This window comes from Calidris pugnax, unplaced genomic scaffold (assembly GCF_001431845.1).
Source record: "Calidris pugnax isolate Ruff unplaced genomic scaffold, ASM143184v1 scaffold294, whole genome shotgun sequence".
In the NCBI taxonomy this organism is placed as follows: Eukaryota; Metazoa; Chordata; class Aves; order Charadriiformes; family Scolopacidae; genus Calidris; species Calidris pugnax.
In genome coordinates, this window is record NW_015094505.1 from 624,271 (window position 1) to 652,191 (window position 27,921).

The 27,921-nt window shown below is 60.2% G+C and overlaps 1 protein-coding gene across 3 annotated transcripts; it reads left to right on the plus strand.

The window, feature by feature from the left end:
• Positions 1-26,623, plus strand: NLGN3 (neuroligin 3). 3 transcript variants are annotated; one of them, XM_014963120.1, is made up of 7 exons: positions 1-744; positions 1,883-1,942; positions 13,037-13,096; positions 15,826-15,975; positions 17,624-17,809; positions 23,407-24,196; positions 24,982-26,623. In XM_014963120.1, the coding sequence occupies exons 1-7, from the start codon at positions 267-269 to the stop codon at positions 25,817-25,819; spliced, it is 2,562 nt and encodes an 853-aa protein (XP_014818606.1). In that variant the 5' UTR covers positions 1-266; the 3' UTR covers positions 25,820-26,623. The 3 variants fall into 3 exon arrangements, with proteins under 3 accessions (XP_014818606.1, XP_014818607.1, XP_014818608.1); XM_014963121.1 differs by lacking the exon at positions 1,883-1,942; XM_014963122.1 differs by lacking the exons at positions 1,883-1,942; positions 13,037-13,096.
• The last annotated feature ends 1,298 nt before the right edge of the window (positions 26,624-27,921 follow it).

Consider the following 27,921-nt stretch of genomic DNA (forward strand, 5'->3'; position numbering starts at 1 on the left):
TACCAGCAGTCCCCTCCGGGCCGGGCCGTTGGCAGGCAGGCAGCAGCGGGCGGCTGGCAGGCTGTGAGGAGCAGTGGCACATCTCCCTGCATCCCTGCTCCCGACTCACCCAGCAGAAGGTGTGGCTGGGCTACGCTCTCCTGAATTCCAGCTCTCCTGCTCCATCCGTTCCCGCTGGGCAAACCGGAGGCTTGGCGTGATGGGGATGCCCTGAGCCCTCACCCAGGAGCTTCAGGCCTGGATGTTGGTGCTGCTCCTCCCGGACGATGTGGCTGATACTCTGGAGAAGCCCTCTCTTGCCCCCCGTTCTCCAAGTGCCTGAGCTGGTGGCCAGCTGGGACCTGCGTCTCGCCCTCTGGGTCCTGAGCTTGGCCTCAGCGGTTGTGCGGATGGAGGGCCAGGTCTACTCGCCGACCGTCAACACGCACTATGGGAAGTTACGGGGGGTGCGAGTGCCGCTGCCCAGCGAGATCCTGGGGCCCGTGGACCAGTACCTGGGGGTGCCTTACGCCGCCCCCCCCATCGGGGAGAAGAGGTTCATGCCCCCCGAGCCGCCGCCGTCTTGGTCGGGCATCAGGAACGCTACCCACTTCTCGCCGGTCTGCCCCCAGAACATCCACAACGCTGTTCCCGAGATCATGCTGCCCATCTGGTTTACCTCCAATTTGGATATCGTGGCCACGTACATCCAGGACCCCAATGAGGACTGTCTGTACCTCAACATCTACATCCCCACGGAGGATGGTGAGTCCTCGCTGGGGTGCCCGCAGGAGGACGGGGGGGGGGGGGGGGCCCCCCCCCCCCGCGCCCCTCGCCGCAGACAAAGAGGGGTCCGGGCGGGGGGGGGGGGTGTTCCCCCCCCTCCCCAGCAGTGGTTGGTCTCACCTGGGTGTTGTGTTTGAAGCATGTGGTTGTGGACCCTGCAGCATGCTGTCTGTTTGTGGAAAGCTTTCTCTGGCCACGCAGCTCGCCCTCTTGCCCTCAGCTGCCATCTCTGTCTCGCGTGCTCCTGCTCCTCCACGCCTCCCAGTCCCCCCCTCCCTCCACCTCCATGGCATCGTCACGGGTTCCTCTCTTGTGTTGCTAAATCTGAATCCGACTCTCTGACCGCAGATCCACAGAGCGACAAGCTGGTTTGTGCTCCCCAGGTGCCGAGTGCCAGGTTCTGTCTTGAGTTGGTTCGGGTTCGTCCTTCCTCCCCCCTTCCCACCCTCCCCAGGTCCATGCGCTAGTTGTGGGAGTGGGCTGCGGCTGGGAGGAACACTCTCTGCCTCTCCCTGGGGAGATGCTCCAGCAAGGAAGGGACTGCGGAGCCCTTTTCTGGGCCCTGGTAGGGACGGGAGGTTGGGGACACTGACAGGCGCATCGCTCGGCTGCTCCCGGACGGTGGCAGAGCGATGAGCCCCGGGGTGCCGGGTACCCGTGGGGCACAGTCCTGTTGGGGTGAGGCTGAGCGGCGCTGGGTGCCTCCTCGTCTAACCTTTTCCTTTGTAGGGGATCCCACCTGAACTGTAAGTAGAGGGCAGAGGAGGCAGCGCCCACCCGTGCGCCCCCCCCAGCCTCACCGCAACGGGAGCCCCCGGGGATTTTCAGCGGGCTGGAAGGGGGCTGCTGCGCACGGCGGAGCAGCCTCGAGGGCTGGTGGCTTCTCCCAAGCTGGCTGGCTCCACTCCTCTCTCCCTGGGGTCCTTGGCCACGGGATGCATCGTGCCTTCCTTCCCGCCCAGCACGGCTGGCCCAGAGTTTTCCTCCCACGGCGGCGCTCCCTCCCCACCTCCCACGGTCCCGGGGCGGCGGGAGGGTGGCAGCGTGGTTGTGATTGCATGCCCACTCCCGCCAGTGGAGCCTCCTGTTATTTTGTAGTCTTTTATTCATTTTACAGTAAAACGGATTTCCAAGGAATGCACCCGAAAGCCCAACAAGAAAATATGTAGGAAAGGAGGTATGTAGCAAGCCGACCGGCAGAGAGGCACAGAGAGGAAAGAGAGAGAGAGTGAGAGAATGAGAGGGTGCTTGGCCAGCCCCCGGCCCGCAGCATGCTCCTCCGGCACCTCTCTGTGCTGCCACCCAGACCGCGGGCACTCCAAGCAGCCCACCCTGCTGTCCCCCACTTCGCGCTCGGAGGAGCCCCGTGGATGCTCCAGTCACCTCCGCTTCCCGGCCGGGGAGCTGGAACTGGTGCTGGCTGGGAGTGCGGGGCCGGGGTCAGGTCAGAGGAGGATGCTCACCTTGCTCCAGGCCTTTCAGAACAGCTTCTCCCAGGCTGAGCCCACGCTCCCGCCTTCATCCCGCTGACACTGGCAGCCTCCCAACCCCTGGGGCATGGGGGGAGCCTCTAAGGGTGGGTAGCACCCTTAAATGGGTAGCACCCTTAAATGCACCCATCCCTTAGGGGTGTACAGGCACGCTCAGGAAAGCACCCGTGTGATGGGAGACTGCAGCCTGGCCTGGCCTGAGCTCTTCCCCCGTTGCATCCCTGGTCATTTTGCATCCAAAGCTCCTCGGTTAAAAGCATAAAACCTCTCCTGGCTGTATAAAGGCTGCCGTATTCTGCCCCAGCCTGTGGTCCCGCCACGGCTGCTCCCTGCTGCTCTGCCAGCCCTGCCAGTGGGGGTCTGCTCTCCACCCCCAGCACCGCATCCTGCCCGAGCCCCCGCCGCCCGCGCTGCCCGAGCGCCTCTGGTTCAGACACATCTCCGCTTTGCCTTGCCTCCATCCCCAGGGGCTCACACCCTCCCTCCACTTTGGGGCGAGGGGGCCAGCTCTCCCCAGAGTGATCCCGTGTTCCCAGGCAGACGCAGTGCTGCGGGCAGGGAATGGAGACATGCAAACGGGAGCTGGCTCAGCCCCTCCTTGGACGTGATGCTTCACCCATCCCACCGCATGCCCCCCTTGCAGGCAGGGCCAGCCCGGGCTGCTCTCTGCATCCCAAAGTGGGATGTGGCGGACGGTCGGGCAGCAAAGCTCTTCTGAAAGGCTCAGTGCAGGGAGAGGGTGTCTGGTGGGCAGGGGCTGCCACCCCAGGCATCCCGTGGCAGTGGGGTCCCTGCATCCCGGCCTCCGCCTCCCTGCGCTCCCTGGGGTTGGCGGGGCCGACACAGCTGGGCTTGGAGGTTTGGGGAGCGCTTCCCTTCCAGCCGTTTACCCCCCCAGTTCTGTTGTTGGGTTTCTTTGCTGTGCTTTTCCTGTTGCTGTCCTGGCTATTCACACGCCATCTCTCTGAGTGCCAAGGCTGCCCCTGAAAGGGCTGGCGCATTAGGGAGTCTCCGCACGCTGCCTCCGGAGCCGGCTGTGCCAGCGATCACCAGCCACTTCAAAGCGCTTCCTCTCCCGGCCCTCCCACCGGCTGCCGGGGCTGGTGGAGCCCTGCCACCCCGAGCCCTGGTGGCCGGGGCCAGGCGAGGAGGGTCTGGGTTACAGCTGGAGAAGGGGGACAACGTAAGGCACGGCAAAACACCTTGGGTGGTGCCCGTCTCCCGGTTTGCCCCCCTGCCGGCTCTGCTGACGGGCAGGGTTTCTTTGCAGCCCCTCTGCCGTTGCCTCTGGTCGCTTCCCCAGGAGCCGGGGAAGACGTGTCCTCTGCCCCCGCCGGGCTGTGCTGACTCACGGACCAGCAGATCCCCAGTGCCGGCCATTTGGGCATCCAGGCATGACGTGCCAGGAATTAAAGCGCCGAGACACTGGCGCTGCCCTTCGGCTCCGGCCACGGCTCTGGTGGCCCTTGGCTGGAATAAATTGAGTCACTTGTGGTGAGACACGGAGGCTCATCCCACCCCTCATGGCGTATCCCGGGTTGGTAATTCTTGGGGTGAGGATAATGTACCTGCGGTGCTGATTTCCTTGGGCTGCGTGTCATTTGGACATTGACTCCTTCTGAAATATTCTCCATTATTATTTCTAAGGCCACATCTGAGCGGTGAATAGGCTCTCCTTTGGCAGAGCAAGCAACCGTGCAGTATTTTGGTGGTTTAAAATGCCTCGGCTCCCACCTTATTAGAGTTTTCATTATTTCTGCCACCCCTAAGCTCAGAGTATTTCATAGCAACCAAAGGACTGAGAATTCATCAAGAGTTTATGTCTGGGACACAAAAACGTCCCTGTTTCCCTGCCCTATATATTTTCCTACATGGAAATTCCCTACGTGCTCCGTGTACCTTAGTCCCTTCTCTGGGAGCAAGGCAGGGCAGCAGTGATTGGAGTCTAATTAGCCACGCGCGGTGCTGGGGGAGGCTCAGGTGTTGCTGTGCAGGTGATGCTGCCCCTCTGAAGAGCACGTACACGCACACACGGTGCAGCACCTACGTGTGGCAACACAGCCCTGCCTTCCCCCTCACCTCACCTCGCTGGAAGACACGAGGAGGTGGATGTAGTTTTGGGAGAGGAAAAAGTGTGCCTGCCCTGCACATAGCAGCCTGCCCCGGTTTTGATTCCTGACTGCCCCAATGTCTCTGGCTGGGGCTGTGCAGGACAGAGAGGGACAGTGCTGGGGGGACAGACGTGCCGGTGGGGTGTCTTGCTGTGCCGTGGGAGCGTGGCTGGAGCTCCCAGCACCTCCTGGGCTGGGGATGCGCTTCGGCTGCTCTGCAGGAAAAGCCTTGTGGCTTCTCCGCTGCTCTCCAAGAAGCAAACTTGTCCGGGTACTGGCTGGGGCTTCCTTGTGGCTGTGCAACTTCTGGAGTGCTCCCTTGCTGGAAGGCTTCTCAGCAGCCTCCTGTTGAAGCCTGCTGCTTTGCGGAGCGCTGGGAGGAGACCACTGCCCTGATGCTCCAATTCTGCTCAGGGCAGGGAGATTTGCAAAAGCGAGGGTAGGTGTTTGTGCTGGCAGAGGCAGCAGAGCGTGAGAAGATGCAGTGCTTTCATAGATTCTGCTCAAGGATGGAGATAACTCCTCTGCATCACCCAGGGCAGCATCAAGGCGCACTGCAGTCCTGGAGCAAGGGTCGATGGAGAGGCCACCGACACGGGTCCCTTGGGTTGTGCAGCAGCAGGTTCGAGGGCTGTCATCAGTCCTGGTCCTGTCTCTTGTTGCTCCCAGAGAAGCACCTGAGCTGGTGTGGCCACTAGCACATGTGCCTCTGGGTGTTGGTGGCCATCAGACATGGTGGCAACGCTGCTTTGGGCTCCTGCTCCCTGTGGCATGGTGGCTGCTGTGTGGCAGCGGGTGCCCCAGGGAGCTTGCACCGAGGAGGGGGTTTTGGGACTGCCCGCTGGCCACTCTGAGCAGATGTTTGGATTGGAAGGGTGTCAGCTCAGGCTCCTGCTCTTCTCTTATCCACACCATGCTGAGCGCAAAGGCTCCGAGGACCGAGGCTCCTCGCCCTACTTTATCTCTGTTTGCGCTGGTGTCAGTGCTGCTGGCATGGTTTACTTAAGATAGCATAAATCTGGCATGGATGCCCCGATTTCAGGGAAAGTGATTTTATTTTTTACTGAACTTAAGCTTAAATCTTCCTAGAGCCTTCAGATAAGAGCGTATGCATCCTTCCTATCGGCCTGAACAATGTCACTTCGCAGTCAGCTTAAAGTGAAGCAGCACAACAGGCATTCACGTGGGGTTCGTGGGGGGAGTTTCTCATAGAATTTTCATGGAATTGCTTAGGTTGAAAAAGACCTTTAAGATCATCGAGTCCAACTGTTAACCTAGTACTACCATGTCCACAACTAACCCATGTCCCTCAGCACCACGTCTGCCCGGCTTTCAAATCCCTCCAGGGATGGTGACTCCACCACTGCCCTTCGCAGCCTCTTCCAATGATTCACAAGCCTTTCCGTGAAGAAATTTTCCCCAATATCCATCCTAAACCTCCCCTGGGGCAACTTGAGGCCATTTCCTCTTGTCCCATGGCCTGTTCCTTGGGAGAAGAGACCGACCCCCCCTGGCTACACCCTCCTTTCAGGGAGTTGGAGAGAGCCAGAAGGTCTCCCCTCAGCCTCCTTTTCTCTAGGCTGAACACCCCCAGCTCCCTCAGCCTCTCCTCACCAGACTTGTGCCCCAGACTCCTCACCATCTTTGTCGCCCTTCTCTGGACCCGCTCCAGCACCTCAACGTATTTTTTGTCGTGAGGGGCCGAAAACTGGACCCAGCCCTCGAGGTGGGGCCTCACCAGTGCCCAGTCCAGAGGCACCATCACCTCCCGAGTCCTACTCCCCACGCTGTTCCTGACACAGGCCAGGATGCTGTTGGCCTTCTTGGCCACCTGGGCACACTGCTGGCTCCTGTTCAGCCAACAGTCCACCAACACCCCCAGGTCCTTTTCTGCCAGGCAGCTCCAGCCACTCTGCCCCCAGCCTGGAGCGCTGCAGGGGGTTGGTGTGACCCAAGTGCAGGACCCGGCCCTTGGCCTTGTTGAACCTCACACCACTGGCTTCAGCGCATCGATCCAGCCTGTCCAGATCGCTCTGAAGAGCCATCCTACCCTCCCACCCAACACTCCCACCCAACTTGGTGTCCTCTGCAAACTTACTGAGGGTGCACTCTATCCTCTCATCCAGATCTTTGATCAAGATGCTGTACCGAGCCCTGGGGAACACCACTTGTGACCAGCCACCGACTAGATTTAACTCCATTCAACACCACTCTTCAGGACTGGACTGCCATCCAGGCAGTTTTTTTTACCCAGTGAAAACTATATCCATCCAAGCCATGGGCAGCCAGTTTCTCCAGGAGAATGCTGTGGGAAATGGTGTCAAAGGCCTTACTAAAGTCCAGGTAGACAACATCCACAGCCTTTCCCTCATCAACTAAGCAGCTCACCTTGTCATAGAAGGACATCACGTTAGTCAAGCAGGACCTGCCTTTCGTGTACCCATGCTGACTGGGCCTGATCGCCTGGTTGTCCTATATGTGCCACATGATGCCACTCAAGATGATCTGCTCCATAACCTTCCCTGGCACCAAGGTCAGACTGACAGGCCTGTAGTTCCCCAGATCCTCCTTCCAGCCCTTCTTGTGGATGGGCGTCACATTTGCCAACTTCCAGTCAGTTGGGACTTCCCCATTTAGCCAGGACTGCTGATAAATGATGGAAAGTGTCTTGATGAGCGCTCCTGCCTGCCCCCTCAGTACCTTTGGGTGGATGCCATCCAGCCCCGTAGACTTGTGTGTGTTGTGGGTGCTTCATTCTGCTCCCCATCCCTGTGATCCAGCTCAGGGGGCTGGGAGAACAACTGGTCTTACTATTAAAGGCTGAGGCAGAGAAAGCATTAAGTACCTCAGCCTTTTCCTCATCCCTTGATCCCTCGTTCCCACCACAACCAACAAATGATGCAGATTTTCCTTAGCCCTCCTTGTAGTGACAATGTATTCAGAGAAACATTGTCTATTACTGCAATAGCCACGTTAAGTTCCAGTTGGGCTTTGGCCCCTCTAATTTTCTCCCTGCATAACCTCATGACATCCTCGTAGTCCTCATGAATGGTGTGCCCCTTCTTCCAAAGGTCATAAATTCCCCTTGTTTTCCTGAATACAAGCCAAAGCTCTCTGTTCAGCCAGATCAATCTTCTTCCCTGCCAGTTCGTCTTTCAGCATATGGGGACAACCTCTCTTGTGCCTTGAAGATTTCCCTCTTGAACAATGTCCACCTTTCCTGGACTCCTTTGCCCTTCAGGACTGCCTCCCAAGGAACTCTGTCAACCAGTCTCCTAAACAGGCCAAAGTCTGGTCTCCAGAGAGGGCGGTTCCGCTGCCCTCCCCCTCCTTACTTCTCTGAGAATCAAAAACTCTATCATTTTGTGATCACTACACCCAAGACAGCCTCCAGCCATCTCGTCCCTCTCAAGTCCTTCTCTGTTCACAAACAACAGATCCAGCAGGGGACCTTCCCTAGTCAGCTCCCTCAGCAGCTGTGTCAGGAAGTGATCTCTGACGCACTCCAGGAACCTCCTAGACTGTTCCCCTCTGTGTTGTGTTTCCAGCAGATGGCTAGGAAGTTAGAGTCCCCCGTGAGAACAAGGGCTGGCAATTCTGAGGCTTCTCCCAGCTCCTTAGGGAATATTTTGTCTGCCTCTTCATCCTGATCGGACTTCCACCGTGATATCTTCATTGGCCTTCCCCCTGATTCTTACCAGCAGGGGACCTTCCCTAGTCAGCTCCCTCAGCAGCTGTGTCAGGAAGTGATCTCTGACGCACTCCAGGAACCTCCTAGACTGTTCCCCTCTGTATTGTATTTCCAGCAGATGGCTAGGAAGTTAGAGTCCCCCGTGAGAACAAGGGCTGGCAATTCTGAGGCTTCTCCCAGCTCCTTAGGGAATATTTTGTCTGCCTCTTCATCCTGATCGGACTTCCACCATGATATCTTCATTGGCCTTCCCCCTGATTCTTACCCACAAACACTCAAGCCTATCATCACCACTGTTAAGCTCTAGAACATTTGATGTTCTGCCCCCAGACTTATCTCTAGCGAGTCTGGTTTTATCTCTTTCCCCATTCAAATCTAGTTTAAAGCTCTTTCAACGAGCCCTGCCCAGCTCCTGTGCAAAGAATACAGAATTACGGCATCACAGAATCACTGAATGATAGGAGTTGAAGCTCTAGAACATTTGATGTTCTGCCCCCAGACTTATCTCTAGCGAGTCTGGTTTTATCTCTTTCCCCATTCAAATCTAGTTTAAAGCTCTTTCAACGAGCCCTGCCCAGCTCCTGTGCAAAGAATCACAGCATCACAGAATCACTGAATGATAGGAGTTGGAAGGGACCTCTGGAGATCATCTAGTCCAACCCCCTGCCAGAGCAGGGCCACCCAGAGCAGGTTGCACAGGGACGTGTCCAGGTGGGGTTTGAATGTCTCCAGAGAAGGAGACTCCACCCCCTCCCTGGGCAGCCTCTGCCAGGGCTCTGCCACCCTCACAGCAAAGAAGTTCTTCCTCATGTTTAGGTGGAACTTCCTGTGTTTGAGTTTGTGCCCGTTCCCTCTTGTCCTGTCCCTGGGCACCACTGAAAAAAGACTGGCCCCATCCTCCTGACACCCACCCTTGAAGTATTTATAGGTGTTGATCAGATCCCCCCTCAGTCTTCTCTTCTCCAGACTAAACAGACCCAGGTCCCTCAGCCTTTCCTCATCAGAGACATGTTCTAGTCCCCTCATCATCTGTGTAGCCCTCTGCTGTATCCTCTCCAGCAATTCCCTGTCCTTTTGGAACTGGGGAGCCCAGAACTGGTCCCAGTGCTCCAGATGGGGCCTCCCCAGGGCAGAGCAGAGGGGCAGGATGACCTCCCTCCACCTGCTGCTCACACTCTTCCTGATGCCCCCCGGATGCCATTGACCTTCTTGGCCACATGCGGGCTCATGGCCATCCTGTTGTCCACCAGGACTCCCAGGTCTTTCTCCTCAGAGCTGCTCTCCAGCAGGTCAGCCCCAACCTGTCCTGGTGCAGGGGGTTATTCCTCCCCAGGTGCAGCACCTACACTTGCCCTTGTTGAATTCCATCAGGTTCCTCTCTGCCCAACTCTCCAGCCTGTCCAGGTCTCACTGAACGGCAGCACAGCCTTCTGGGGTGTCAGCCACCCCTCCCAGAGTTGTGTCATCAGCAAACTTGCTGAGGGTACACCCTGTCCCCTCACCCATGTCATTAATGAATTTGTTGAAGAGATCTGGACCCAGACCTGACCCCTGGGGAACACCACTAGTTACAGACCTCCAACTGGACTCTGTGCCACTAATTATGACCCTCTGAGCTCTGTCTTTCAGCCAGTTTTCAATCCACCTCACTGTCCACTCATCTAACCCACACTTCCTAAGCTCACCTATGAGGATGCTGTGGGAGAAGGTGCCGAAAGCCTTGCCGAAGTCAAGGTAGACAACCTTTGAGACTCCCCTAACCAGAGTGGCACCAGAGCTCTGTCTTGGAAGCTGCAGCAATTGTGGTGGGTGCAGAGCTTAGAGAGGAGATGGCTTTCTGCTGAATGGATACCATTGCTCCCTGGTGGAGCTGGCAAAGGCTCAGCCCCCTTCCCATGTGCCCTGCCAGACCACACCCTGGTTTTGATGGATGAGGCCAGTGAGAGCCAGGAGTCCTTTTAGTTTTTCCAACTGTGAATCCACAAGCTTAAACGCATCCCATGAGAGTAGGTGCTGCAGAGCTCTGCGTGGTGGCCTTTGCCACCATGGAGGAAGGTCTCCTGGGACTGGCTGTCCTTGAACGTGCCAATAACCAGTGTGAGGAGGTAATGGAGCAAAGTGCAAGGGCTGGGTGAGGGAAGTGAAGCTGTAATTGCTCTCAGAAGCTGTGGGGCATCAGTGGGTCGACGTGGAGGTGAACAACGGAGAGAGAGGCAAAAAGCCCACCTGGTCGCAGCAGCCCGTGTTCACCATAACCCCAGCCCCCCTGGGTCCTTCCTGCCCACGGGGAAGGCTCGTGCTTTGCGTCTGCCACACACACACACATGCCACCGCTGTTGCCCTTCCCTCCGTCCTGCATTCCTGCCCTCCTCCTGCTTTGCTTAGCTTCCCAGCCCTGCTTTCTGCTCTCCCTCCCACAGCGCGTGAAGCTCAGGTTGCTTTAGCCTTGTCCCAACCCTCACTAAGAGCTGGGGTGGCAGCTTCCAGCCAGATCCCTCCCTGCTCAGCCCAGACGGTTGCTCAGGTCACGGGGACGTTGGCGAAAAATCCCTATCCCTGAGCAGCACCAAGGAGGTTGGCACGTAGCACCAGTTAGCAAATATTGCACAAGTCCTTCATGGCTTAAGTGCTTCCTGGGCTTGCAGCTCTTCCCAATGAAGATGCAGTAGGTCAACCCTGCAGCCTCCTGCAAACATCTGGGCAGATGCATGTTCTCGGCTGAGCGTGCAGCGGGCAGGTGGGCTGGTTGGGAGCGTGGACAGGATGCAGCAGGAAGGGGGGATGCTGGCGCTGGGGTGAGAGGTGGCAGGGATGGGGTTGAAAGCAGAAGAATGATGTGAGGAGCTCAGGGGATGGCTGGATGGCAAAGCCGCTGGCAAGGAGACAGGGCTGGGACATGGAGTGGGTAGGACGGGAGATGAACTTCGAGTTGGAGAAAATCAGGATGGCTCTGGAGACAGCTGATCCATCCCTGCCCCAGGCAGCAGCAGCTCTACCTCACCTCTTCCTGGCAGTGTGTCTCCCCTCATCTTAAACGCCTCCCCAGGCCACCTCTGCCAGTGCTTTCCTGACCTTTCTGCCAGGAAGGTTTTCTTCTCACCCAGCTTCAACCTGCCCTGTGTAGCTCCAGGGCTGCCTGTGCTCTGCACGGCAGAGAGGGAATTGCTCTTCCACCTCTCCCCCTTGCAGTGGCGTTTCATGCGTCGGGATGCTGCTGTAGCTCCCATCACTCCTCTGCTCCCAGCTTTCACGTGACTCAACCCCCTGCAAACTTTTCTTGCCTGCTGGATTTTTCTAGGCTTCTGGTCATTGCTCCTTCGGACTTTCTCCAGCAGGTCATGGCTGCTTAAGGTGTTTTGCAAGCCTCTTGCCCTGGTAGAGCTGCCCCACAGCCATTTCAGGCCTCTCACTCCCCCATCACAAATTCTTTTTAACTTCAAACCCCGTCCCCCTCCCTGCTGCCATCTCGGTTATTGGCCACCTGTGTCGTCTGTGGGATCCCACTCCCAATGGGGATGGCTCCCCAGTTTCATCTTCCTGGCTGGTTTTGTGCTCTCCTCATGGTAGTTCCATCCAGCCACAGGGCTGCCCCTCTCTGGCAGGAGCCCTGCTGGGGGCCATGCAAAACCCTTGCCGTGGTGGTGATGGGGCCGGTTGGTGACAGCAACAGGACCCCAGGATGGGCCTGGTGGGACCTTGGATCCCTGTGCGTCTGGGGGAGGTCACTGGGCAGCAGGGGCAGCCCTACCTGGCCATCACCTGGGGAAGGTTTTGGTGCTGGCATTAGGGAGCAGAGGATTGCAGGTACCTGTCTGCAGCTGGAAGGGGAGAAGGAGAGCACAGCCTCTCCCTGGAATTGGGCACAGGGATGGCACCGCTCGGCTTTGTGCCCACGAGGGCACCCAGCCCTTTGCAGCAAGGGGCCTTGGTATGGGTCTGCACCACCTCTGCCTCCCACCAGCCCATGGCCACCTCTCCTGGCTCCCACCGGCTGCGTGCCCCTCGGGAAGCACCGCACTGGGTGCCCACCGTCCGCAGCAGCATCCCACTGGATGGGATGCCCTGGCACTGCAGGTTTGCCGAGGGCCACGCAGTGACTGGGGGGCATTCAGGAATTCCAGGAACGCTACCTTTAGAGTTCTGCCTTGGTCAGGGCAAGCTGGTCGGTGCCTTCGCAATCCTCAGTGAACCACGCAAGGGGGTCAGCGGAGGATGGAGCCAAGCGGCGCAGGGAAGCACCCCTCGTAACGGCTCCCCGCCGGGTCATTTCCGAAGGGGGTCAGCGGAGGATGGAGCCGAGCGGCGCAGGGAAGCACCCCTCGTAACGGCTCCCCGCTGCGTGCCGTGGGGGTCCCACACTGCGCAGAGCCACCCCGGGCACAAGGGGCCACGCACCCTCCGGGGTGACGGGCAGGACCCTGGTGGTCAGCGGCCACCCAGGGCAACCCTTCAGGTGGGCTCTGCTGGTGGCAGGGGACGGGACGGTTGTCTCCGTGGGAAGACACGGAGGTTCTTCCAGAGAGGTGGGCAGCAGGTGGGAAGCAGGAGGGAGCCTTGCCCCGGCGCAGGGACCGAGGGCGTGCGAGCAGCCGGGGGGGCCAGGATGGGATGCAGGAGGATCTGCGAGTGCTTTGAGAGGCTGCTCCACCGCCTGCCCTGATGCTGCCCCAGACCCACTCTCCTCCTCCCTGCCGCCCCGGGGAGGATCTGGGAAGGGCTCCAGGCATCCTGGGGCAGCTGTGGGGCAGTCGTGCCCGCACCCCGTGCCGCCCTGGCTCTGGGAGAGGTGCAGTGTGAGTAGCCAGCAGTGCTGTGGGGCACAGGCCTGGCCCCACCGTCTCTGCTATCATGCTATTTTTGAATTCTCTTTTGTTGTTTTTTTTTTGTTTTGTTTTTTTGTTTTTGTTGTTTGGTTTGGTTTGGTTTGGTTTCCGTTTGTTTTCCTTTTTTTGTTCTGTCTCCTCGTGTTTGGTCCCTAGGAGCCAGCGCTAAGAAACAGGGCGAGGACTTAGCGGATAATGACGGGGATGAAGATGAAGGTATTTCTGTGCTCGAGGCTGCCACTGCATGACAAGCCAAGCAACTCCGTTTGCCCGCCATCCGCTGCCATCCCCAGGGAGCCCTGTGTGTGTCGGTCTGCCGCGCCGGCAGCCGTGGGGTGGGGGGCAGGCTGGCCGGCTGTGCAGGGCGCCCGGGCCCTTCCCCTCCTTGGGACCAGGGGTGGAAGCTCACGGGGGTTTGGTTTTTTTGGGTTTTTTTTATTATTATTATTTTGCTTTAGGAGAAGTTTGCTCCCGCTCGGCTTGAGCGAGGGCAGGGAGGAAGCTTGGCAGCTTGGGAGGAGAGAAGCTCTCGGGCACCTGGGCCCATTTCACCCCGAGCCCGGTCACATCCCACCTCCAGCCTCATCCCTCCGCAGCCGGTGACGTGCAGCCGGGACACAGCCACCTCCTGCTCCACACTTTGCCCGGCCCCAACGTGGGCACCGCCGCAGGGTGGCCCTGCCAGCAGCTTGGCACCTTGGCATCTGCAGGGTACCTGGCCATGCCCAGGAGACCCAAGGTCCGCTCGGACATGGGTTCTGTTAACTTCTCTCCTTCTCCACCCGACAAGAGTGAGGTCTGTCTTGCAGCCAGAGCATCAGCACCATCGGCCGAGGCAGAGCAAGTGGGCTGTTAAGCAGCTGTGATTCTAGATGTACAGCAGGGCGAAGCAACCTGCAGAATGAGCTATTTTTAGTAAAACAGGGTTGTTCATCTGCAGGGTATGGAGACGGTGTGTTTGGCTGCTGGATGTGAAGAGGAGGCAGGAGGAAGGGTCGGCCAGGGTGCAGCCCTAATGTTCCGAGGACAGTAAAACCTCATGGCATGCAGGAGTCCCGGGGCAGCCCGAGCACGGCCTGGCAGATGGTGTTTAGGATCTGGGAAACAGATCAAAAGCTTTTTCCTTGGTAGTATCAAAACCCTGCTGTTTTCTCCCACTAACCTGTGCCCCAGAATCTCTCGTACCAGGGCATAAACTGGCATTCAGCCCCAGTGATGTGACTGTACTAAATCCCTGCACCCTACGGCGTGCCCAGCCCTGAGGAGCCGTTTGTTTGCTGGTGCCTCTTCGTGCATCGCTGCCATTCTGCTGCCAGGGTGGCCCTTTGCACGTCGGTGGGAGCGTGTGGCAGGGAGGAGAGCGCACAGGCACCGATGTTCCTGCCCTTCACATTTCCAGCCCGTGGCCCCGGGAAGGGTTGTCCTGCCTTAGCCCTGCCGTATGGCCGATGTCTGTCCTAGGAGAGCCACGAGCATTTTTTGCTCCCCAGGTCTGTGCATTCACCTGGCTGTATCCTGGTGGTAGGAAAAAGGAGCCAGCACAGGTTTGGCCATGTCCTCATTCTCCTGGAGGAAAGGTTTTCTATATGGAAGGGAGGCCACCCTTAGCCATGCTGTGGGCCACAGGTGGAGGTGGGGATGGCCAGGGGTACCCATCAGCCCTGCAGCCCCCCGCAATGGGCAAGCTGTGGGGAGGAGTGGAGGTGGGCGAGGGTTAGGTGGGTGCAAGGGAACATGCCCACCCCAGCCAGGTGTCCCTGCTGCGTTGGTGAGGCTGTGTCCCAGGAGTCCCAGCCCTGAGGAGACCCCGGCAGGGGCTGCGGGGACAGCAGGGTGCATGGGGAGGGAGGCAGGCAGGGAGCTGTGGTGGCCAGGACAGCCGAGGACGAGCAGCCCCAGCAGGGGATGCCAGCCCGCCTGAGCAAGGCGCTGGGTGCAGGTAAGCACCAGGGAGGACAAAGTCCTCCTCGCCAGCTCAGGAGGGGCTGGGCACTGCAGTCATGTGGGACCTGGCACCGTCTCCACGATGGGCACAACTGCCTCCTCTGTGTAACGTGGGCGAGATGTACCAGGAGCTGAGTGTTCTTCCCTCGTGCCCGGGCTCGGCTCCGTGAGGGATCCCAGGCCAGTGGCACAGAAGGGGCAGAACATCCCCCAGACAGGGCCAGTCAAAAGAGGGAGCGTGGCTGCTCCCTGTCCCCCAGGCTCCTGCAGTCCTTCCTCCCCGGCCCTCGGGGTCCCATTCCCCATCCTCACTCCATGCCTCATACCCTGTCCTCGTCCGGACGCCGTGCTCACCCCCCTGACTCGCACACGTGCACACACTGTCTGCCTCATCACCATGTCTGTGTCTGGGCACTGGGGTGCCATGGGTTCACATCCAGGCAGCCGGCAGGTTTCTGCCTTCCCAGCGAGATGGGAAGTGGGGGGGTGGGTGGGAGAGTCAGACGTTGGAGCACCCACCAGTGCCCCCCAACCTGCCTTCCAGGTCCTGCACACCCCCATCCCTGCCCCCCCAAAGCAATGCCAGCTTCCAGGACTCACGGAGCCGAGGGCTTGGATACAGCCAAAGATGGGACACGGGGCTGCATTCCAGAGCTGGGCTCTGCAACTCCCACCCGCAGTGGAGGTGCCGCTGGCCTGGCTTCTGCCCGTGGCCAGAGCCCAGCTCCAGGGAAGAGCAACCAGGACCAGCAAGTATCTCTCCCGTGTGTGCTGAGACCCCTGAGGGGACCCAAGTGTGGGGATGGCACAGCAGCTGCTGCTACCCAGAGGGGCTGGCGGGGTTGGTTCAGTGGCTTTGGAGGTCCACGCTGTGGCTGTTTGGCTCCTAAGCCCCCTCCCCAGTCCTGGCAGCTGGCATTGTCCTCGTCCTTGGTCTGCCTGTCGGGCAGGGTGCTGCAGCCGCTGGCGGGGGTCCTGTGTTTAACCGCCTCTCCTTCCAGACATCCGGGACAGCGGGGCCAAGCCAGTGATGGTGTACATCCACGGTGGCTCCTACATGGAGGGCACGGGGAACATGATAGACGGCAGCGTGCTGGCCAGCTACGGGAATGTGATTGTCATCACCCTGAACTACCGCGTTGGAGTGCTGGGTACGGGCTGGCTGGCGTGGGCTGTGCCGCCCCCACAGCTGGGCGGTGGGGGGACTCCCCGTGGCCGACTGGGCTCCAGCCAGCTGGGGAGAGGGTGTGGGGAGATGTGGGGCCCGCTGGGATGTGGGGGGGCTGAGCTGTGGGTCTGCCCTGCGCCCTGGCCGCCCGGCGGGGTGCCACGTGGCAGCGTCCGCAGCGGGCAGTCGCAGCGTGGTCTGGCTCCTGGCACCCACCCGCCCCCGGCTCATTTACACAACCTGGCTCAGCTGAAAGCAAATATTGGTCTGTGGTTAAATAAATAATAAATGTGTTTACCCAGCATCTTTTCCTGAGACGGCTCGCACTGGGGAGCTGCCAGCGGGTATCGTCCCTGGGGACCCAGCAGCTCTCCCTCCCCAGGCAGGGGCTGCTTCCAAGGTGGTTGAGCTGCCGGGACCCCCGTGGCCACCCGCTGCAGCCTGCCTGGCTGCGGAGAGGGTCTCCAAAGGCTGTTGGGTGCCATATAGAGGAGGATGGAAGTCCCATTTTTGTGAGCAGTGGTGAGCTAGTGAGGGGACATGGGGTCAAAAGGCAGTGCGGTCCCCTGCCTGCTGCAGCAGAAGCCCCCGGATGCAGGAGATTTGCCTGGAGCATCACTGGAGCCTCCCTTAGCAGCAGGGAGAACAAGGGGTGCAGAGGTTTGGGGAGAGCCCTCTTCCAAGCCATCAGGCCTGGCACGGTGCTCTCCCTGGGCAGCTGGGCTCCTGGCCAGTATCCGGGGTGGCACATCCTTCTGGTGGCCGCCAAGCCCCATAGTCTCTTAGGGAAGAAGGCAGTCACCTGGCAGAAAATAGGCTTTTTAGTAAAAACAAGCCTATTCAAGACCTGTCGATATTAAAAGTCAGGCTGTTGGGTTGGATAGGTGCAAATTTAAGAAATGTACGTCACAATATGAAATAAGACTTCGGTGGTGCCATCATCACCCCCAGCGTACCTGGCCAGAGCACCTCCAGTGCCAGAGCAGCGCCAGCGCCGCTCCCTCCCGGCTGGGGTTACCCACCTGGGTTTTACCTCAGGACCATGTCTTTGGCTTCCTGCTTTGAGTCAAAGCAAACGGAACATCGATAGCTTATCTTTGGTGTTCCCTTTGCTATCAAAAGCATTTCTCAGCGTCTTCCTCACTGAGAACCTTTGTATTTTAAGCTGCGGTCGATTCCTGTCTGCCCAACCCACCTCCTTACATTTATTGAGCCTCCTCTGAGCCATGCTAGTCCATGGAAAGCCCTGGCTGTGCACACTCAGCCTGCCTGCAGCCACTGATGCTTTCTCAGCTTTCCTTGGGGCATACGTGAGATGTTTTGACCCATTATTAGGACGGGCGGTGGTCTGGGTAGAACAGGGCTTCATGCCCTACCACTGCTTGGAGAGGCTTCCCGGGGCTTGCAGCTGCACCCGCAGCCTTTTCCCCCTCTGTGTGCCATGCAGAGGGTGGCTGGAGCTCAGTGGTGTCCCTGCTCCAGCTTAGAGCTCACGAGACTCTCTTGGTAGTGGGATCTCCTGTCGTGGTGGGACAGAGTCCCATAGAAGCTCCCCTAGGGCAGGGGGAGTGGGGTGGGAGGTCAGGACGCTCCCCTTCCTCATCCCTAACTGGGCTCTCCTTGGCACGCAGGGTTCCTCAGCACGGGAGACCAGGCTGCCAAGGGAAACTACGGGCTGCTGGACCAGATACAGGCGCTGCGCTGGGTCAGTGAGAACATCGCCTTCTTTGGGGGAGATCCCCTGCGCATCACCGTCTTCGGCTCTGGCATAGGTGCCTCCTGTGTCAGCCTGCTCACCCTCTCCCACCACTCCGAAGGTAGGTGCCAGCCGTGCCCCAGCCTGCTGCGGCTGCCAGCGATGCTCACCTGGGGAAGGGAGCCCACCCGGGTACCTCCAGTCACCCTCGCCAAGTCAGGGCTGCCAAAAATCAGCCATTGGTGACAGCCTGACCCAAAGCCAGGAATCAAAACCTTCTCATCGTGGGCAGGGAGAGGCCAACGGCAGAGGCTGTGGGAGCCTGGGATGGAGCTGGTGCTCCCAGCGCACGGGGCTGCAGCCTGGGGCCACCACTGGGTGTGGGGAGAGGTGGGGACCCTCCTGCACCCTGCCCCAGCACCCAGGATGGCCCAGGGGTGGAGGGGGTGCACGGCATGAGGAAGGGTATCAGGAGCATGGATCTTGGTGCAGGGAAAGGGATTCGTACTGGAATAGAGGGGAAGCCAGAGCTGAGCCCGGGGAGGGATGGAGGGCCCCATCTTGTGAGACTGGGAGTGCTGGAAGTTCTGCGACTAGCAAAACACAGGTGAAAGTGATATGATTGATAGCTGTAAATACAGCAGAGTGTTTACTCTAGATAAAGACAGGAATTATTTACACTAAAAGATTGTGTTGGCATAAGAGCAAACGTATGTAGCCACCTGTGAAGACATTTACATCGAGCACTGGGAAAAAAACCCAAACAAAACCACAGGAGTAGATGTGTTCTCGATAAAACTTCCTAAAGGAAATCGCAGGAGCAAAGCCTGAATGGGATGTGGTCCACAGGGGACCAGCCTGCCAGGGACTTGAATATAAGTGGGACACAAACTTGAATGTAAGAAGTTCCACCTAAACATGAGGAGGAACTTCTTTGCTGTGAGGGTGGCAGAGCCCTGGCAGAGGCTGCCCAGGGAGGTGGTGGAGTCTCCTTCTCTGGAGACATTCAAACCCCACCTGGACACGTTCCTGTGCAACCTGCTCTGGGTGGCCCTGCTCTGGCAGGGGGTTGGACTGGATGATCTCCAGAGGTCCCTTCCAACCCCATGGGATTCTGTGATTCTGTAACTTAGTCAGAGGGGCTTTATGTGAGGGTGCAGCTCTCTCCCATTGCGTTGTCTCCAAGCCTGGTTCAGGGGAGAAGGGCAGTGGACACAGGTGTGACTCTGGATCTCAGAGATAAAACGCAAAATTGCACTTGAAGCCGTTGCAAAGAGCTGCCATCCTGCTCAACAGCCTGGGGATTGCATAGGAAAGAAGGAAACCTTCAGAACCTCAGCAGGGCTGATGGCATGGCAGAGGGTGTACGGGAGGAGGCCACCAGAGTTGGTCAGCCTTCCTCCAGCCCTGGGAGCTGCTGATGGGTTGGTTGCCCCTATATTGAAAGCAGGAATGATCTCAGCCCAGGCTGCTGCAAAGGTGGCTGCACCAGCACCGGCCTCATGTTCTGCTTGGTAGTATTTGCCGTGGGGCAGGAGGCTGGCATGAGCTGCAGTGAGAGGTGGCAGAGATGGTGCTGGCGGTGGGGAGTGAAGGGCAGCACCTTGCTGAGCCCAGACCTGGCACAGGGCTCGCAGGATGCTGGCAGCTCACCACGGACTCAGAGGCGAGCCAGAAACAGCTCTCTTCTCCCACATTTCTCCAGTTGCCCTTTTGGTTAAACTTGCCTGATTCTGCCAAACCGCTTGCCCTGTGGTGAACCCACCACCCCCACACAGAGACCCCATCCCTTCCCCAGGGACAAGAGGGGCTGACGGGCTGCTTGTGCCCCCCAACCCATCCCTGCTGCCCATCAGGGTGCCCACCGGTTGCAGCTGGCTGCCAGCCTCTCCTCGGGCAGGCCAGAGAACTGCAGCGGAGGGGCTGAGATGTGCTCAGCCCATGGGATTGGAGCACACAGAGGAGCTCTGGAGCCTCCTTGGGTGGTGGGATATCCCAAGCTGGCTCTGCAGCCCACCAGTGTCCAGCCAGCACCACCCCACCCTGTGCAGAGCACTCCTGCTCTTGGGGCCATGGAGTTCCTGGGAGGCAGGAACTCATCCTGGGGGAGTTGCTCGTGGTCCACGGAGTCCCTCTCTGGCATTGGGTGCTTCTAGCAGGGCAGTCCCAAGGCTGCAGACTGGGGTTTGCAGCCAGGAAGCTTGGCTGCCCAGGGTGGTCCCAACCATTTGTTGGAATGGTTTGGAATGTTGGAATTTGCCTGGAATGGAGGGAGGGAGCAGCACGGAGAGCGGCTGCGGGTGGATTGGAGGGGCTGGTCCTTGATTTTCCAGCCACAAAAAAAGTACTGTCATGCCAGTACAGCACTTTTCAGGTGACACTAGACTTTCTGCCACTAAGCTCTGCACCCGCGTGTCCTTTGCTGTCCCATCCAGCCCCGGTGCCAGTGGTGGGGTCCCCTGGCATGGCGGCGGTGCTGGGGGCACCCTCTCTGCGGCGGCAGAGGAGCTGCTGCCAGCTGTAAAAGCTGAGAGGCAGGAGGGGAGCCCTTGGTGCTGCAGCCAGTGTTCCATCAAGCCAAATGGCCCCAAAATGACCTCAGCCCCCCCACCACCACCACCACCCTCCCCACCACCCTGTGCCAGAGCCCCCACCTTCCCAGGGAGGGGGCAGCCAGCTCTGGAGCACGGCGAGGGAGCTGCGCTAAGATGCAGCCCGCAGACCAGGCGGGTTTGTTTTTATCGCATCAAAATAAAACTCGGAGTGATCAAGAGCTATTAATGAAGCTGCTAATTTGTGCCTGCTCTGCCAGGCGCTGCGAGAGGCAGACACTGGAGGCTGATGCAGCGCACGCTGTGTCTGGCTGCCGGGGAGACCTGCAGCTCCCCTGCCAGCCTCAGCCCTTGTAGGCGGGTGGATTCCTCACCCAGGAGCGAGGTGCTGCTTCATCTCCCCAGCCAGCCATGTCGGGGCAGGAGCAGGGACTGCCGGGCAAACCTCTTGTGTTTCCTTTGCCCCATCTCCTGCTCCTTGGGGGCTGCTGCCAGTTCCAGGGGTAGAATCATAGAATCATCTGGGTTGGAAGGGACCTTCAAGATCATCTAGTCCAACTCCCCTGCTGAAGCAGGATTGCCTAGAGCTTGTCCCCAATATCCAACCTGAACCTCCCCTGGTGCAACCTGAGGCTGTTTCCTCTTGTCCCATGGCCTGTTCCTTGGGAGAAGAGACCGACCCCCCCCTGGCTACACCCTCCTTTCAGGGAGTTGGAGAGAGCGAGAAGGTCTCCCCTCAGCCTCCTTTTCTGCAGGCTGAACACCCCCAGCTCCCTCAGCCTCTCCTCACAAGACTGAGGGTGCTCCAGACCCCTCACCATCTTTGTTGCTCTTCTCTGGACCTCCTCCAGCCCCTCGATGTCTTTTTTGTGGTGAGGGCCCCAAAACTGGACACAGCCCTTGAGGTGGGGCCTCACCAGTGCCCAGTCCAGGGGGTACTGGATGCCCAGACCCCAGCTGGAGGAGGCACCCAGCACCCTGCTTTGAGTAGCTTTGCCCAGACAACCCCGAGGTGTTTCCAGTCTCAGCCCCTGAGCAAAGCAAATGGGAAATGGGGAGCTGGTGGCAGCCTGCAGCACCAGGCACCCTCCAGCTGAGGTCTGGTCCCACCACTCTGCTGGGCTGGGCTGTGCCCTGGCTGCAGCTCTGCAGGACATGGGGTGCATGGGGACCCTCACCTCAGAGGGGAACATGCAGGGAAGGCAGAGCTGCTTCTTCCCACCTGAGCCCCAGCAGGCTGGAGGGCTCCAGGGTGAGCTGCAGGGTGGCAATGCCTCCCTGAGGAGCTTGTTGGCCTTCAGCTGGGTGCTGGCATGAAGAAGAAGGACACGGCAGGTCTGGGCTCTCGCAAGCTCCTGAGTTCCTCCTGGATGAGGACAGGGCCATGCAGAGACACAGCGAAGGGGCTCCATCAGGGATGTGACCAGCTGTTGGTGACACCAGCTGCCCGAGCTTCCCCAGGAAGGGATGGGCAGGGGCAGAACCCAGCCCGGTAGGTCCGTCCGGGAAGTGATGCTGCTGGTGGGGGGCAATAGCTGCCGCTGGGACAGCATCTCCCAGGAGCCCAGGAACCCCCCATCCTGGCTCTTTGGCGCGTGGATGATGGCGCAGAGCAAGCAAACCCATGGCCAGTCTCCAACCCGTAGGCTGGCTACAGCTTTCTAGGGCACCGGGAGGTGACAAACAGAGCTTGTGACTTCTCTTTGTCCCAGCGCATGGGACTGTACGTCAGGTACTTGGCAGAGCAAGGACTGTGCGTGCAGACAAGAGCTATGGACATGGTGGCCAGGAGCCAGGAGCCTCCAAACTCTTCTGCTGCAGGAAGGTGCACGCTCCCCTGTAGAGCGGCACAGCCTTGGCTGCACGGGGGGGTCTCATGCAGGCCCTCCACATTCCAGTGGGGTGGGGGCAGCCCCACGGCCACCCCACTGCTGCGCCAGCACCGTTGGGGGACCACCTGGGAGAGTCCCTCACGGTGAGCGAGCGCTGGAGTCTCCAGCGAGGGCACGGGCAGCACCCGGGGTGCAGGTGAGGGCTGGCTGAAGAGCAGGGACCCCGGGGTGCACCCCGAGTCCGGGTGCCTTTCACCGCCCCGGAGGCTCCGCTTCCTTCGACGCCCTTTGTATTCTGAGCACAAGCGCCATTGACATGGGGCTGGAGCCCGGCCAGGCATTCCTCCGCCTGGGCCAGGGCCTTTGTGGCCCCGTTTTCCAGGGCGAAAGTCCACTCCCTCTGTGTTCCCGGTGGCAGAAAGGCCCTCTTTGTGCATCTGGCAGCGCGCTCCTGCGGGGCCGGATTGGCACCGAGCAGCCCCAGCTGGGCAGGAAGCGGCGGGGAGGGGGGCGAGGGGGACCCTGACAAAGCGGTGGGGTGGGACACACAGGGTTAAGTGTCCCCGAGCAGGCATTAACCCTCCCTCTGCTGCCAGCCTGCAGCCTGGCTGCTCAGTGAAGCTGGCGGTGCCACCTTGGGCTGGGGGGGGTGGCACGGGGCAGCCCTAGGGGTCTCAGGCAACATGTCCTCGGGGTGGGGGGGACGGCACAGGCTGCTTGGCAAGGCATGGCCCCTCTCCTCCCCACACCAGGACAGAGGGGTGCCAGGCCACCCCCCGCAATGGGGTCCTCGGGGAGCACGGCAGCCCTTGGTCACTGCCTGGAGCACCCACTGTGTGCCCAGCTGCCACCCTGGCAGCGGCCCTCAGCTGAGCCCTCAGTTGTCAGGGCCAGGCACAGGCTGGAGCACTGGGTCCTTGCGGGGATCCAAGGGCATCGATGCCTTCTCCAGGCTGCATCCTGCACTTCGGCCCTGGGGCGTTGGGACAGTATCTCACTGAATTTTTAGAGTTGGAAGGGACCATAGAGATCATCTAGTCCAACTCCCCTGCTGAAGCAGGATTGCCTAGAGCTTGTCAGAGCATGTTAGTCAGGACGGCATCCAGGAGGGTCTTGAAGATCTCCAGAGAAGGGGACTCCACACCCTCCCTGGGCAGCCTCTGCCAGGGCTCTGCCACCCTCACCCCAAACAAGTTCTTCCTCACATCCAAGTGGAACTTCCCATGGTCCAGCTTGTGCCTGTTGCCCCTCATCCTTTCACTGGGAACCACTGAAAAGAGTCTGGCTGTGCTCGCCATGCTGTGAGCTTTCTCTGCTCCTTGCCTGTCTTGCAGGTCTCTTCCAGAGAGCCATCATCCAGAGCGGCTCTGCGCTCTCCAGCTGGGCGGTGAACTACCAGCCTGTGAAGTACACCAGCATGCTGGCTGACAAGGTGGGCTGCAATGTGCTGGACACGGTGGACATGGTCGACTGCCTGCGGCAGAAGAGTGCCAAGGAGCTGGTGGAGCAAGACATCCAGCCAGCTCGCTACCACGTGGCCTTTGGGCCAGTCATTGACGGGGACGTGATCCCGGACGACCCGGAGATCCTGATGGAGCAGGGCGAATTCCTCAACTACGATATCATGCTGGGGGTCAACCAGGGCGAGGGGCTGAAGTTCGTGGAGGGCGTAGTAGACCCCGAGGATGGCGTCTCGGGCAGTGACTTTGACTACTCAGTCTCCAACTTTGTAGACAACCTGTACGGCTACCCCGAGGGCAAGGACACCTTGCGGGAGACCATCAAATTCATGTACACGGACTGGGCCGACAGGGACAACCCTGAGACACGTCGCAAGACTCTGGTGGCCCTCTTCACTGACCACCAGTGGGTAGAGCCGTCAGTGGTGACGGCTGACCTGCATGCCCGCTACGGCTCCCCCACCTACTTCTACGCCTTCTACCACCACTGCCAGAGCCTGATGAAGCCTGCATGGTCCGATGCAGCCCACGGGGATGAGGTGCCTTACGTGTTCGGGATCCCCATGATTGGCCCTACAGACCTCTTTCCCTGCAACTTCTCCAAGAACGACGTCATGCTCAGCGCCGTGGTGATGACCTACTGGACCAACTTTGCGAAGACGGGGTGAGTGGGGATGGGTGCTGTGCCTGGGGGCTCTGCATTAGTTGCAGTTGCAGCCTTTGGGACCATGCTGGGGAGGGAGGGGGTCATGCCTGGTGTGGGACACTGAGCCCCCCACCCCCAGAGGTCTATGTACTGCACCTTCACCTGGGGTCAGGGCATCAACCACACAGTGAGAAGCTGAAAGTGCGGCCAGCCCCCGGGGCAGGGTACAGGCAAGCGTGGTAGTTGGGGGGTTGCTTGGCTGTAGTTACCGTGGGTGAGACTTGACCCAGGGTTGGGGTGCTGCCCAGCCATGCAGGACCTATAACTACCTGAAGTGGGGGTGTAGAGAGACAGGGGTTGGTTTGGTCTCCCAAGTCACAGGAGGTAGGACAAGGGGAAATGGCCTCAAGTTGCCCCAGGGGAGGTTTAGATTGGATATTAGGAAACATTTCTTCACCGAAAGGGTTATGAAGCCTTGGAATGGGCTGCCCGGGGAAGTGGTTGAGGCACCAACCTTGGAGGTGTTCAAAAGATGGGTAGACATGGTCCTCAGGAATATGATTTAGTAATTTTAATTTCCTATTTCTTATTTATTTTTTTGTCAGAGTTAGGTTGATGGTTGGACTAGATGATCTTTAAGGTCCCTTCCAACCCAGACGATTCTATGATTCTATGACCTTTCACCAGCCCACCCTGTGCCACCACTGGCAAAGGTCCCCCCAGCCTCCACCCTCCGCATCCAGCTCTCCCTCCTAGCCTCTCCAGCTTTTCCCACCGCTAGCTCTGTTTTGCCTGTTTCGCAGGGACCCCAACAAACCCGTCCCCCAGGACACCAAGTTCATCCACACCAAGGCCAATCGGTTCGAGGAGGTGGCCTGGTCCAAGTACAACCCCCGCGACCAGCTGTACCTGCACATTGGGCTGAAGCCACGGGTACGTGACCACTACCGGGCCACCAAGGTGGCTTTCTGGAAGCACCTGGTCCCCCACCTCTACAACCTGCACGATATGTTCCACTACACCTCCACCACCACCAAAGTGCCGCCGCCCGACACCACTCAGAACTCCCACATCACCCGCCGGCCTAATGGCAAGATCTGGACCACCAAGCGCCCCGCCATCTCGCCCGCCTACAACAGCGAGAACGGGAAGGAGAAGTGGAGCCCGGAGCAGGAGGCGGGCACCCTGCTCGAGAGCCCCCGTGACTACTCCACCGAGCTGAGCGTCACCATCGCCGTGGGCGCCTCCCTCCTCTTCCTCAATGTGCTGGCCTTCGCCGCCCTCTACTACCGCAAGGACAAGCGCCGGCAGGACACGCACCGGCAGCCCAGCCCCCAGCGCGGCGCCACCAACGACATGGCCCACGCGCCCGACGAGGAGATGCCCTCCTTGCAGGTGAGCCAGGGGCACCACGAGTGCGAGGCCGTGCCGCCCCACGACACCCTGCGCCTGGCCGCTCTGCCCGACTACACCCTCACCCTGCGCCGCTCGCCGGACGACATCCCCCTCATGACCCCCAACACCATCACCATGATCCCCAACTCACTGGTGGGGCTGCAGACCCTGCACCCCTACAACACCTTCACTGCCGGCTTCAACAGCACGGGGCTCCCACACTCACACTCCACCACCAGGGTATAGCCGCCCGCCGGCGCACACGCACGCACGCACACGCACGCAGCAGACACTGGCAGAGGGAGCAGCGGGGCCGGAGGAGCCCCCCGGCCGGAGGAGCAGTGCCAACGGACGGTGCGGCACCGAGCCTGGAGACCTGCGGGGTCCCGGTGCAGCTGGATGCCCCACTCTTCTCCCAGCTCATTCTTTCATCCTTATCTAACTTTTGAGAAGTGCTTTGACTCTCCCGGCTCCCGGGAGCCCCGGGGGTGCGAGGGGAGGACACGGCGCAGCCCCCTGCGCCCATGCCACCGGCGCGGGCAGGCGGGGGGGGCGGACCCCACTGGCAGTGGCCGGGGCTGTGTCTCCCCGCAGGGTGATGACATCCCCAGCGCTCCGTCTGCTGAGCACCCTGGGACTGAGGAGGAGTGGGGCCGGGCCTTCCTCTCGGCCGGTGCCTGGGCATCCCCGGGCGGCTTGGCATCCCGAGTGCCCTGGAAAAGGCTCCTTCACTGTGTCGAGAAGTGGCCCCGGGGCCATGGTGCTATAGGCAGAGGGAGTGGGCAGGGTCCGGGGACCTGGCCTCCTGCTGGGGCCGGGGCTCGGGGACCCCGGAGACCCTGGGCACGGGGCCCCGGGGCTGGACACTTGGCACCTCTGCCCCTCTTTGCGCTGCAGAGAATCTCTTTTGTGTCAGTCGTTTCTCTTTGCAGAGACGTTTTTTAAAGCAGATCTTTAGTTCTTTACACACTAACGGAGTCGCCGCGTTTTGTCCTTTGTAAAGATTTTAAAACCAAGTGTTCTTGATATAAAATAAAAAGCCAGTTAGAAGCCAGCGTGTGCGCGCAGTGCCGGCCCCCCCCGCGGCCCCCGCCTGCCGCGGGCAGGCGCCAGGCAGGGCACTGCCTCTGCGCCGTGGGGCCGCGCTCTTTTGTATTTTTGATATTCTCCCTCCTCTCTCGCCTGTGCCCACGTATCTCAGCCAAATAGCCTCCCTGATGGCCCCCCCAACCCCTGCCGCCAGCATCCCCTCCACCCCGGCCCACCACACTGGTGCCACCCACCGCCCCACCTGGGCATCACCCGCTGTCAGCACCCCCTGCCCCCCGCCATCAGCACAGGGCAGCACCCCAGAACCATGTTCCTAGTGCTCCCCACCCTGCCCTGCACCCCTCCCCCCGCCACCAGGAGCATCCCAGGTCCCTTCACCGCTGCCCCAGGGCCACGCTGTGCCCTCCCTGCCCACACCGCTGCCCGAAAAGCAGGGGTGGGCAGCGCTGTGGGGCTGGCAGGAGCAGGCTGAGCCACACACCCACAGCGACTCCGGCTCCCAACTCACTCCCGCCGGGGTCTCTTTCCCCCATGGCGGGGCAACACCGGCTCCAGCGTTCGGGGGCACGCGGCTGGGCTGGATGCCCGGGCAGGGGCTGCTCGAGCAGGGGGCGCCGCAGCCTGTGCGAGGCCGGGAGCCCCCTCCTGGGGCTGGGCACCCACCGGGATGGTGGCAGCCACCCAACTGCAGGTGGCTGTGGGCAGCGGGGCTCAAGGCGAGGGGTTTCGGTGCAGCCGGGCATGGAGAAGGAGCTGCCCGGGACCCTACACAGGGCACCCCAGTCTCAGTCCCGTCCCCCCCCCATCCCCAAGACACTGGCACCCGGGGCCTCAGGAGGCAGGAGGAAGGGACGGGTCCTTGCAGGGGCACCATTATCCTGTCCCTGTGCAAGACGGTCCGGCTGGCAGACGCTGCCTGCGCTGGCGGCCGTGACGCACCGGTGCCGGCTGGCCCTACTGCCTGGGGCTAGCGCACCCCCGGGCCTGCACCCGGCCCCCCCGCCCCCCGGCTGGGCTGAGGGTGAGGATGCTCGTTGCAGAATGTATTTATACCCTGTCACCCGCGCAGAGTAACAAATTCCAAATAAAACAGAAGTGATATTTTTAATAGCGGTGTGTCTCGCCTCTTCTTGGAGCGTGCAGGGGCCGGGGGCTCCCAGGCTGGGGGGGCTGGGGGGGGTTATGCTCGGGGCCAGCCCAGCTATGGCCGTGCCTGCTTGCAGAGGGTCCCAATGCCCCCCTGTGTCCCTGGCACCCACCCTCCCCTGGCGGGAGGACCCCAGTATCACCCCCCCAGG